Here is a 13,180-nt window from a genome sequence, read left to right on the forward strand (position 1 = left end):
TTTGAGAAACTTCCTGAGTTTGTTTAGCATTGATTTGTCACAAGTGAAAAAAAACAGTGCTAACATCAACATTAGAGTGGGGGTTAGAAAAGATGAAAAAACATTTACCAAAAGTGTGTGTCACTATATAGACTGATGCATTTGGGTTATATGCTTTCATGTTCTTTGAAATAGGGAATCATTGTCCTTGGCCAGGTAAGTGACTTGCAAGGACACAAAAGGGAACTTGGGGTTTTACTGAAGCTTGTCTTTTAAGATTCTCAGACGTGTAAATGTGATTTCTATAAAGCATGGTAGTTAATTCAGTCTACAAAGTTGTTGGGTTTTTTTTAATGACATTTATTGTGGATTTCAGCAGCTAACATTTGGAAGCAGTGTCTGAGCAGAACATAAAATTCATTCTAGATTGCTTAGCAAGGACTCGTGCTTGGGGAATTGTTACTTGGAGCTTCTAATCCACTACTGTTGGATACGGCGAATTGATTGAATCTGGGAAGTCTGGGCATGAGAACCCCACTCTCTCCAGTGTTTATAGTCTCCTCCATGATGGTCACATTCCAAGATATACTGATAGCCACGGTATCCAGGATACTGGTAGCAAACCCAGCTAGGAAAGCCAAAGCAGATTGGATTATTAAAACTAGTTAGGAACCTGGTCAAGACCCCCAAACCTGAGCCTCTTTCCTCGACACAATGATATGGAAGGCTTTTAGGCTTAGAAAACAAGAGCCATCCTAAATACGCCAGGCACCATTTGTGAGCAGATACCTACAACCAGCTGAAAATTAACCTTGATTATGAAAAAAGGTATGAGAGGAGTCAACATAAATCCTTCCATACAGGAATGTCTGGGGGAGGAAAAGCTGAGATGCACTTACGCTCCACATTGTATCTTCATGGAACCAACTTCGTTGTTGAACCAACCCATGGCTTGCAAGGAGGGGTAGTCATCACAGATTTCCCATTGTCGTCCAATAAAGTTTTCTTTCTCAAAGATGGTAATCTTAGACTCCTTATGATTCTATAATGCAGAAATTTTTTTTTTAAGTTTAGTACCGGTGTTAAGGCTGTCATTGTAATTCTTTACCAAATTTATCAAACTCAAAACTCTCCTGGTTTACAGGAGGAAGTACATGATCATTAATTGTAAAAATATTTCAGGCAATACAGAGATTTTAAAAATTGGGTAATCCTGGGCTTCCCTGGTGGCGCAGTGGTTGAGCGTCCGCCTGCCGATGCAGGGGACACAGGTTCGTGCCCCGGTCCAGGAAGATCCTACATGCCGCGGAGTGGCTGGTCCTCTGAGCCATGGCCGCTGAGCCTGCGCGTCCGGAGCCTGTGCTCCGCAACGGCAGAGGCCACAACAGTGAGAGGCCCGCGTACCGCAAAAAAAAATTTTAAAAACTGGGTTATCCTGTTTAATCCAGTTTAATACCATAACATTTAAGATTTTTTTTTTGAAGATCTTTATTTTTGGCTGCGTTGTGTCTTCGTTGCTGCGCGCGGGCTTTCTCTAGTTGCGGCGAGTGGGGGCTAACCTTCGTTGCGGTGCGCGGGCTTCTCATTGCGGTGGCTTCTCTTGTGGAGCACAGGCTCTAGGCACACAGGCTTCAGTAGTGTGGCACGTGGGCTCAGTAGTTGTGGCTTGCGGGCTCTGGAGCGCAGGCTCATTAGTTGTGGCGCATGGGCTTAGTTGCTCCACGGCATGTGGCATCTTCCTGGACCAGGGCTCGAACCCATGTCCCCCGCATTGGTAGGCGGATTCTTAACCACTGCGCCACCAGCGAAGTCCCAATACCATAACATTTAAGATGTACAAATAACTGATGTACTTTGGAACGACGAAAGACCAATGAAGGAAAATTATGACAGCAGGAAAAATATTTGAAACACATAGCCAACCAAAGGATTAATTGTAATGTGGAAAAGATCCCACAAATTGATAGGAAAAGTAAGTCCATGTGTGCCTAAGTGTTTGTGTGTGTGCATGGCATTGGAAACAATGTAAATGTCCAGTAGGGGATATGAAGACTACACAGGCATTAAGAAGGCAGAGACTAACCTTTATGAAGTTCAAAAGCAGGCAAAACTAGCCTTAGTGATAGCAAGTGGAAAGGAGCAATTGATTGGAAAGGGACACCAGGTAATTTTATGGGGCAATGGAATTGTTCTCTATCTGGTTAGGGTGTTGGTTATGTGGGTATACATGTTTTTCAAAACTCATAAGTATATACACTTAGGATTTGTGCATTTCACTATGTGTAAATTATATCAATACATTAGAGGAAAAAAATCGGAGTTAAAGTGAGATGAAAACACATCCAGATAGGGAAATACTAAATACCTTTTAGTTCTAGAACAGTTTAGTTTACCATTTCCACTACTTGAATTTTGGTAGGACTTTAAGATGAGATAATTAACAGCTAAAATCATGAGAAAATCACATGATATAGATGAACATTTGAAAAGGTTTTAGCCTAGCCTTACTCCCAATGTAGGGATCATTTTTCAACACACCCCTCAAGGTCATCCTGCTTCTGCTTGAATTCTCCAAAAGACTAAAAGCATCCCATTCTGATGCATAATTGAATATTGCTTAGTGTTAGAAACAAAGTTAGGAATCAAAGATAAGAGGTGCTGGAGCTCTTGCCTGAAGAGCTTCTTCAGTCTGTACTAAAGGGTTACTTCAGCATTACCCTGTTTCTAGGTAAAATGATACACAGATTGAAATTTAACTGGCCCAGGATTTACTTTTATTACATGGTAAGTGCTCTCACTAATTATCCTATTGCACTTCTGAAGATCTGGGCTCCTGAGTATCCGCTTCCTGACACCTATAAGAAGCCCTTACTTTTAGCTTAATAAAAATACCATCTAAAAAAAAAAAAATACCATCTAGGAGAGAAAAAAATCAAATGGTAAACTTAGAAACTAAGGGAGCAGTGTTTTTCTTTTTATACTTTTTTCCTTCCTGCCACATTTCAGCATAACTGATGGGAAATAACATAAGTGTCAGTCCATATGCACCCTCTCTTATCCATCCCCCACATGCACAGAAATGAAAATTTCAGGGACTCACAGCTGAACAGATGGGGCGGAAGGACATGAGGCGCTCAATGTGGTAGGCATTACTCCCGCTCCAGGCATCCCAGCGAGGGTACTCTCCTCTCTCCAGGACAAACTGTTGCCCGCAGAAGCTGGTATGCTCATAACCAATCCAGCTGCCAAAGACAAGTAATGGTGTTTGTTCATGGTGTTCAGAGCTTGCATGGCCTCATGGAGAAGGCATCTTTTGTTTTAGATGTTACCAGTGGGGTAAAATATCCAATTAAAGCCATGCAAAGTAATACTTTTATCATGAGAGGTGGAGAATGGCAGCTGCACTATGTGGGTTTGTAAATATATTTGTTTGGGGTTATCCACTGAGGAGGTGTACTTCACTGGCCTGAGTAATGAGTATTGACAAAGTCAGTCTAAAATTACATTTCCTTTCCAAGTTACCTTATTCTCTACTTGGAGCTCCAGGTTCAGGATCTAGTGACTGACTATTGCTTTGGCTCCAGCCAAACCTATTGACTTCTTTCTAAGGAAGCAAAGGGATGAACAGGCAGCTGATGAATGACTAGTCTCTTGTTTCCTTGTCACTTTGTGGGTTCTTCTGCATGCCTATATATACCTATACCTTATTTATTAAAACACCTCAGATTGATTTTTCACAACCAGGTCTCAGTTACTGATGACACCTTAAAGAATTTTACTTTAAGGGTTGAAGAGCTCAATTTGGGGGGTGAGCAACTTGTGGAAACCTATCTACATGCACGGCCAGTTCTGCCTAGGCCAAAGTAGAGTCCTTGCCTTTGTGTTTTCAGGCTGATGATCAAGGCCTCAACTAACTTGCCAAGAGTAAGAAGACAAGAGAGGGTCTTCCTTGCCGAGGAGATTAACCACCACCAAGAAACTCCTGAAAGACTAGCTAGGAACTACAATTACTCTCTGGAGTTGAGTTCCTTTTTACAAAGAGAAATTAGCTAACAGTGTCTGCTCTGGGAAATGAAGGGGAGTTAGCTGTGAAGCTGTAGCTTGATAGTTTCCTCTCTCTTTTCTGTAGGAAAGAAAAACTCAAGGGGCTTGTGGCTATTCTGAGGGAATCCCAGGCAGAAGCCTCTGGACTCCAGAAGCACAGAACTGATTACCATCACTGCCCCACCCCATGGTGTATATTTCTTTAATCCCCCCCAAATCTAATACCAAGCCACTAAGAACCTCATGTTCCTTCCAGCTTTGAGTTAATAAATTACGCATGTAGTGACTTTCGGGTTTTTTTTGAGATTACTTAAGTATGGAGGCTGCTCTCCCAGAAATGATTAGAGTTTGGGGGAACATCTTTCTTCCCTGATCTCCACCTTTATGGCCACATGTCTGAAGGGACCAGAAATAAGGGGCCTGATGTTCTGCTGAGGTCTATACTCACGCGCCACATTCCACCTTGAGAGACCGGACATTGTCAAAACTGCGCTCAGAGACATTTGGGCAGGAGCTGGTGAACTCCATTCTCTTGCCCTGGAAGTTCTCCTGGTCATAGATGGTTATCTGAAATGGGATTAAAATGGGAAAACAGAGCAAGAAAGTGGTACATCAGGAAGAACAGAGGCTCAGGCCAACATCTTAACCTGTGTCTGAACCTATGTTTTCCATCACTAGCTGCAGCCCAGGAGGCCTGATGAGGTCTCTTCTAGTGTAGACTGGGTTAAGAAGGGGTTTGAACTAATAGCACTGGTTGGCGGTGTTCACATGCCCAGCCGGGATGAGGCGTGGGGATTGGTTTCTGACAGGAATTGTCCTCCAGGGGTGATAGCCGACCTAGTGGGCGTACCAATGATTTGTGGACTCTTACTCCACCATGCTTCCTGCATAAGTGTGGCCAGAAGCCATGAATCTGGGAGACCCAGGGCCTCCCTGTGAATTATTTCTTAGCTTCTCCAGCCACACCTGCTATAGAAACCTAAAGAGTAAAGGGAGAGTTGTGATAAATCCCTTTCATACCTTGAACTAGAACTTGGCTTTTGAACCTGGCTAGAGGACAACTCCCAAAGCTGTGAACAGGACTCAAGAGTTGACCCAGTGAGGAAGGTAAGGGTGTTGAGGGAAACAGTGGCTGAGGACCAGCCACTTCAGGCAGTGGTTACAACCAACCTCACGTTGGGAGTCAGGAGACCATAGTCCAACCATTTATTTGGGATCTGGTGGCAAATCTGTCCTCATTTCTGGGCCCTCAGTTTTTCCATGTCATAATTCACTTGGGCTGCTCTATTTTAAGATGATTTTAGCGGTGTGGAGGAAAATTGACCTAGAAAACTAGGTATCATTTCCCACCCATCATGGGCTTCCGGGGTCATCCTTCTTCTGTCCGAATGGGGCACCCTGAGAAGAACCTTCCTGAGACAGCATCTGGATTTTGGGTGAACCCTTCCCCTACAAGCTGGTGTTTTATTGGTCGGTCACTGTCCCATGGAAAAGCACAGCTCTGAGGCCTGCTCTGAGGTGGTATTATACCCCCTGCCCTGATGGACTCCTCAATTTTTCCTGTGATAGCGATGGGCTTACCTTCCATGGCCCCACAGACCCCGGCATGGGGTTAGTTTGAGCCATCTTGGTGGTTGGAAGGGATTCTGGAAGACAGAACACACACCAATGACATGGTCTCTGGGGTGAGGGAAGAGGAGCACAGGCGGAAGTAAAGGAGGCTTGAAGTCCAGTAAACAGACTTTGGTTGGGACGCTGGCTCTGCCTCTCACTAGCCGAGCCTCAGTTGTTTTCCATCGGTGAAACTTCTATGCGCAGAGTTATTGTAAGGATTAGAAGCAATAATGCAGGTAGAGCACTGAACAGATGCCATGACCACTTGATAAACGTGGCTCTCGTCCTCTTGCCTGCCTCCAGGCACCCGCTGCTGGTGGCAGCATCGCCTCAGTCTTACATACCCCAGTATAAACCCCTTGGCAGCCATCCAGTCCAGACGCTTCATATTACCAGTGCGTGGTCTCACTGTCACCTGGCTTCTCACAGCCCTCACACGGACCAGCTGTGCACAGCCAGGCACCATTCCCTCCCTACTTCTCTGCCTTCTAGACCTACCCAGCCTTGGTCTTGCCTCCGGAGACTTTGCTGCTTTCCCCAGCCTATGGTGACTTGCTTTCTTTCCTCATTTCCAGCGCTCATCACGGTACTGATCTGTCTTCCTATTGAATATGTCCTGGGTGAACATCTCCACGGCAGGGCCTGGGTCTCCAGAGTGACTGGTGTAGCACCATGCTGAGCCCACGTTGGGGTGGTGCGTGTTTAAGGAGGGGGACGGGCGGCATTGAAAGACTTACCGAAGGAAAGTGAGGAAGAGAAGAGGATGATAGTAATAGCTAACACTTAACAGTGGCCCAGGCCCCTATGCCAGGCCCTGTCTTACATGCTTTACATGCATTAATACATTTACTCTTCACAATGAGCCTATGAGGGAAGCACTATCATTGTCCCCATTTTACAGGTGAGGAGGCTCATAGAGCTGAGGTAGATAGAAAAAGATGGTAGGAAGAGTAAAGGAGGGAAGGACAGGGGGCAGAGGTCAAGGAGGGAGGGAAGAAAGAAGACAGGCAGGTGGACGTCAATTCTCTTAACTCAGAACAGCCATTCATAGCTTTTCCCTCTGGCTGGTATTGGCCCAGGGACTGATGCATATAAACTCTGTGACGTAACTCTCCGTTCTGAACCTCTGAACAAGCACTTCCTAGCTCTTGCCCCCCTACCTTCTCCCTATGCCCCTGGAGCCTGTCATTTCTTGGGGCCCCATGCCCCCTCCCAGCCGTGGTTGCTAGGGCAGTGGTTATTGTCATGTAAGTGACTCCTCTTGGGGTGGCAAGAGGAGACTACCTCCCCCAGAGTACCCCAGTCTTCTCCAGCCATCTTCAGAGGCTCTGACCACAAGGCAGGAAGACGGGGTCCCCCTTCTGGGCATGTTTCTGCAGGGGAAGGAAAGGAAGGACCAGAGTACCCCTCAAGGCCTTACTCACCCAGCTCCTGCTGCACAGTCTGGGTCTCCATCTGGTGCCACTTCCTCTATGGCCCTGCTCTTTATAGCCCTGCAGCTGATGCCCTCCGGCCCTGTCAGCACTCTGCTTTCCCTCTGCTTTTGTTCCCCCTGATCCCAGAGCTTTGGTGGCTCAGCCTGCTGGGCGGGCATCCCTCAGGGCTTTGTTTAAACCTGGGATACAGAAATCCAGAGAGGCCCTGCTGCTGTGGGCAAGGCTGGCTGTGCAGGCCTTGGCTGCTGTGGACTTGCTCTCAGAGCGGCTGGGAGGTGAGGACAGGCCTCTGCGTACATCTTGTCCCCTACTCTTCTCCAGATTCTTTTCCTCTCGCCACCCCAGGACCTTCTAAGACCCCATGTCGTAACAAACACATCAAAACGCACATCCCTTCTCATATAGGATATACGTTTTGGTTGTTTTTGTTTAAAAATGCAAAGGATTATTACAATTCTGAACTCTATTTTTTGAAAAAATGGTTCAGTGTGTGCTTGGAAATCTTCTTTATACCATATTTATATGTATAACTATGCAAGAGTCGAATTCAGTTATGGTCAGCTAGTAGACAGGACTCTCTCTGTAGCTATGTTATTAAATATTCATTTTAATTTCGCAGCTTTCTTTTTCAAATTTGGAGCCAATAAATCTTTTGAGGTTTTTAAAAAATATATTGCTTTAGGCCCTTAGCAGTCTCACAGGCCCAAGGTACCCTAACAGGTAAAATGATTTCTCCCTGGAATTTCAGGGCTCTTGGTGAGAAGAGTGTGTGGTGATTGGGGGCCTCCCCAGGAGCCCTGAAGGGGAGGATGTGTTATTCAAGAATCATAGCTACTGTGAGAAGGAGGAGGGTGCATGGGTGGAGGTTGCCATGGGTGAGCCTGGCGGATGTGAGTTCAGATCCCAACTCCCCCTGGGTGGGTGACTGGGCAAGTTATTCAGCTTCTCTCAACCCCCCAAAAGGAGATACTATCTGCCTGACACATCGTAGGTTTATTATTACATATTATCCTACTCTCCTTCTGGTGACAGATCCTGTAGAAAATCTCATAGCAGCTTGGAGAGAGGAAGAAACTTTTCCTAGTAAAGTTCTCCCAATCCCTCTGCCAATCTCTCTGGCCTGGAACTCAGGTTTGTCTGAGCCCCCTTTTCTCAGAACCAAAAATCCAGGGGCCAGTTCTGGTATACACACAAGTATTTGCAGGTCAGGCAGAACATTCCAAATCCACTGGTCTGATGAGAAGCGTGATGTGTCACCCTAGGATGTTTCTGCTGCTTGATTAATTGATGGCATCTGGATCGATGGCTGGCGAGAACAGAGTCGCCTTGGGGATCGTGGCCGGCTGGTGGCTGTGCAAGGGCCTAAGGCACCAGCTGTCCATGCTGGTGATTCTTCCTCGACTTTCCTTTTCTTTCTCCTCAGAACTGGGGTCTTGGGAAAACACTTATTTGTTCATTTGTTCATTCATTCATTCCTTAACTCCTGGACTGGCTTAGGTACCCCCACCAAGTGCTCTCATGACACCCTGCACTTACCGATGATTGCATGGATCACACTTAGAAATTGTTTTAGAAACTAGAAATATTGGGCTCCGAGGGGGGAAACTGGGCACTTGGGGTTCGAGTATAGGACAAAACTTTTCATAGTATAGTTTTCTGTACTTTTTGAGTTTTGAACAATGTGGACATATTTCTATCAAAACAAAGTTATTTTTGAAGATAAAGAAACTGTTTGCTTAATTATCTGCTGCTTCTGCTAGACGCCATCCTCTATGATGGCCGGGGCTCAGTTTTGTTCATTGTTATATCTTTGGCTCTGGGCAAAACTCTTAGCTCAGTAAATATGGTTTTGTTTTGTTTTGTTTTGTTTTTTTAAAGAAGATGTTGGGGGTAGGAGTTTATTAATTAATTATTTTTGCTGTGTTGCGTCTTCGTTTCTGTGCGAGGGCTTTCTCTAGTTGTGGCAAGCGGGGGCCACTCTTCATCACGTTGCAGGGGCCTCTCACTATCGCGACCTCTCTTGTTGCGGAGCACAGGCTCCAGACGCGCAGGCTCAGTAGTTGTGACTCACAGTCGTAGTTGCTCCAAGGCATGTGGGATCCTCCCAGACCAGGGCTCGAACCCGTGTCCCCTGCATTAGCAGGCAGATTCTCAACCACTGCGCCACCAGGGAAGCCCAGTTAATATGTTTTGAATGAATGAACAACATCCAATGATGGAGTTTTGTGACTCTGGGGGCAGAGGTGAAACTGACGTAGTCCTCACCACCCTAGCCACAGCCGACCTGCTTGTGTTGTGTTTGTGCTTCTTACATGCTCAGCATCTCAATTTGGGAGCTTTACACACTACTGAAGTGTTAGAGCCATGCAGGCTGATTGAGCCAATTTTTAATTTTTGCAGAAAAATGGGGCTTTCACGTTTGATTGAAAAGCCCAAACCCATGAACAAAACCACTGTAAGGGGGAAGATCAAGGTCACTGTGCAAACAATTTACAAATATCCATCCAATTTTCCTGGGGTCATGAGAATCCCTAGCCTGTCCTCTGTCCTCTTTCCTCAATTACCTTAAGTCCAAGGAAGCTGGAGAAGGAGTACCAAATCTCCAGTGCAACCATCATGCTTTCCAAATAGCACCTCAATGATTTTTTAAAAATATTTATTTGGCTGCGCTGGGTCTTAGTTGTGGCACATGGGATCGTTGCCGCGTGTGGGCTCCTTTAGTTGCAGCACGCGGGATCTTTTTTTTTAATAAATTTATTTATTTTTATTTATTTATTTTTGGCTGCATTGGGTCTGCGTTGCTGCACGTGGGCTTTCTCTAGTTGTGGCGAGCGCGGGCTACTCTTTGTTACGGTGCTCGGGCTTCTCCTTGCAGTGGCTTCTCTGTTGTGGAGCAGAGGCTCTAGGCGCCTGGGCTTCAGTCGTTGTGGCACATGGGCTCAGTAGTTGTGGCTTGGGAGCTCTAGAGCGCAGGCTCAGTAGTTGTGGCGCACGGGCTTAGTTGCTCCGTGGCATGTGGGATCTTCCCAGACCAGGGCTCCAACCCGCGTCCCCTGCATTGGCAGGCGGATTCTTAACCACTGCGCCACCAGGGAAGCCCTGGGACCATCTTAGTTGCGGCATGCACGTGGGATCTAGTTCCCCAACCAGGGATTGAACCCGGGCCCCTTGCATTGGGAGCGTGGCGTCTTAGCCACTGGACCACCAGGGAAGTCCCCTCAATATGATTTTTAACCAAGTTCTACAGGATTCCCCCCCGACATTGTTTGGAACTACTGCTTCACCTGCCCCATGATGGTTATGGCCTCAGAGCTCCAACTCCCTCCGCTGTCTCTTTCCAGGAAAGTCAGGGCACAGCCACTCCAGGAGTGGGAACCAAGAGAGCAACCAGCTTGTATTTCCTTCTCCCAAGCTGGGTTTGGGTCTCTCCTCTTCATCCTTAATAACAATAACTACAGTGTACAGAGCATTTACTGTGAACCAGACACTACCTTCTTTATTCTCAAAACAACCCCATGAAGTAGATCATTATGATACCCATTTTACCAGTGACTTAACTGAAGATCTGAGGGGCCAAGTTCTGGGCCAGGGAACCCAACAGGGACTTGAATGCACATCTCTCTGATTCGAAAGCACAGAGTTTTTCCTACTGGCAACCCTGCCTCTCTGGCGTAAAGTCGGATGATAATACCTACCTGACCCACGGCTGTCAGATGAAGGGAAATGAAGGTGTTTAGGGTAGCCTTTGGGACCTAGTACCATCAATAAATGGTAACTATATTATAGCTTGTTCCAAGTCAGATACTATCTGGTGCCAGATTCTCATAGAGATGAGTGGGAACAAGCAACCAAGTTTTAGAAACATTTATCAGATAAAAAATATTGTCTTTGAATTTCAAAAAGACCACATTCATTCCGTTTTCTTTTTTTTTTTTCCAATAGTTTTCTCTATTCCATTTTAACAGCGCATTCTGTCAGTCTAATCTTCTGCAGGGCATTGATCTACGGGGGACAAGGATTGTGAAGTCTGTTCTCAGTCCACACACTCATCACATGAACAGGTGGGGCAACTGTCTACCCAGTGGGAGGGGCTTTTAGATGTGGAGGTGATGACAGACGTTGAGGAGAATGAGACAGTCCCCAAATGTAATGTGGTCGATTTGAACCTTGGGTTCCCCAGCACTAAGGCTACGTGACAATCATGGTAGATGCTCAGAAGAATTTTATGGATGGCTTGGACACCCTGACCTTGTCTCTGGGCCCAGGGAGCCTCACAGGATGAGGCCCAGGGTGAGAGGGGTGAGGTCATGGGGCCAGGGCAGCCCCTGGACTCAGCACTTTTTGGCAAGAGCATAATGGGGCTGACCAGGCGGCTGAGCAGCACTTCTGTTGTTTGGGAATAAGCAGGATGAGTACAAAGCAAAGGGCCCAGTCAGCGTTCAGCCAGCACCCACCTCCCCCATGAGGGGCTGCTTCGGGGGGACCTTTATTGCCCTAGTCCTTGCTACACCTTTAAACAAGTAGGAGAGCCAGGGCCTGGCTGGGCCTGAGAAGGCGCAAGCGCTAGGAGAGAACTTGGGAGGCATCTCAAGTCTCTGGTTCTTTCTGAGCTCTTTCTGTGTTCATCTATCCCTTTGCTTCCAGGCATAAACGGATGCCCGCTTGCCTGCTAGGGAGTGCTGTGGTCCTAAGGGCCCAGCCTCTTTACCTGCTTCTTCTGTGTGTAACTAGCTGGAGGGCATCTCAATTCCATTCGGTCTTACTGAATTTCTCAATACTGCAGCTTGTCATTTCCTCTCAACTGGAACCCCATGAAACTATTAGAAAAATAGGAACAAAGATGGGACTTATCCTATTGGGTGGCACTCAGCCCATTCTCTCAACTACAGCCAAGTAGTTCAACTCTGTGTCTCATTTAGGACGGCCAGATTTAGCAGATAAAAATATAGGACACCCAGGTTAATTCGAATTCCAGATAAGCAATTAATATTTTGAAGTATAAATAGGTCCTAAACATTTTTTATCCTAAAAAACTATTTGCTGTTTATCTGAAATTCAAATGGAACGGGGTGTCCTGCTTTTGATCTGCCGACACTGGTCTCCTTCCACCTTTGTCTGGATCCAGAGGTGATACCCCTCTACCAATCTGCTTCTCTGTTGTCCTTTGGAGAAGACAGTGTAAAAAAGTCGCCATCCCGGGCTTCCCTGGTGGCACAGTGGTTGAGAGTCCGCCTGCCGATGCAGGGGACACGGGCTCGTGCCCCGGTCCGGGAAGATCCCACATGCCGCGGAGCGGCTGGGCCCGTGAGCCATGGCCGCTGAGCCTGCGCGTCCGGAGCCTGTGCTCTGCAACGGGAGAGGCCACAACAGTGAGAGGCCCGTGTACCGCAACAAAAAAAAGAAAGTCACCATCCTCATGATCACTTCCCTGGCATACCCCGTCCCACCAGCCACCCTACAACATCCTTTGATAGAGTGGAGAACGGGAGAGAATCTATATGTTTTTAAGTGTTTTCCCAAATGTTATCTTATCTAATCCTCCCAAGTATCGCTGAAAGATATGCTTGGTTAACCCCATTTTACAGTAGAAGAATCAGACTCAGAGAGCTTATGTTACTTGCCCAAGGTCACAATGCTGGGAAGTGGCAGAATCAGGTTTCAAACTTGATTCTCTTTGATTCCAAAATCTATATTCTTTACCGTGTTGTTTATAGGAATCCCTCACCCTTCATTTGTTTGAACAGCATGACTCATAGAGAGTAGCCATAAAAGCACATTTATTTTCATCTCCTCTGCCTCATTATGTTTTTCCACTGGGGCTAATTTCTTTCCCTTGCCCTGGATGTAAACTTGGGCAGTCCCAAGACCTTTTGTGGCCATTTTTAGGTAATAAAAAGTTGGATGTACTTTAAATCATAAAAGACAGTCTCAAGTTAAAGTGAGAATGTTCAATCCACTATAGTAACCAAAACGTCAATCTCCATTCAAAGGTGTCTTCTCCTTGCTACCCCAGATAGGACCTGCATTAGGCAGAAAGCCTGAGCCCAGGTTAAGGGCACTCTTTTTTCTTTCTCCTGCTTACTCACTGGTTTCTGATCCTTCTAGGA

The 13,180-nt window shown here is 46.4% G+C and overlaps 1 protein-coding gene across 1 annotated transcript; it reads right to left on the reverse strand.

Annotated features, from left to right (window-relative positions):
• Positions 1-459: 459 nt before the first annotated feature.
• On the reverse strand, positions 460-7,092 carry CRYBA1 (crystallin beta A1). Its single transcript, XM_060134190.1, has 6 exons — positions 7,062-7,092; positions 5,605-5,669; positions 4,472-4,590; positions 3,080-3,221; positions 879-1,021; positions 460-607 (listed from the first exon to the last, which is right to left on the reverse strand). The coding sequence occupies exons 1-6, from the start codon at positions 7,090-7,092 to the stop codon at positions 460-462; spliced, it is 648 nt and encodes a 215-aa protein (XP_059990173.1).
• Between the last annotated feature and the right edge of the window lie 6,088 nt (positions 7,093-13,180).

This window comes from Lagenorhynchus albirostris, chromosome 20, assembly GCF_949774975.1.
Source record: "Lagenorhynchus albirostris chromosome 20, mLagAlb1.1, whole genome shotgun sequence".
In the NCBI taxonomy this organism is placed as follows: Eukaryota; Metazoa; Chordata; class Mammalia; order Artiodactyla; family Delphinidae; genus Lagenorhynchus; species Lagenorhynchus albirostris.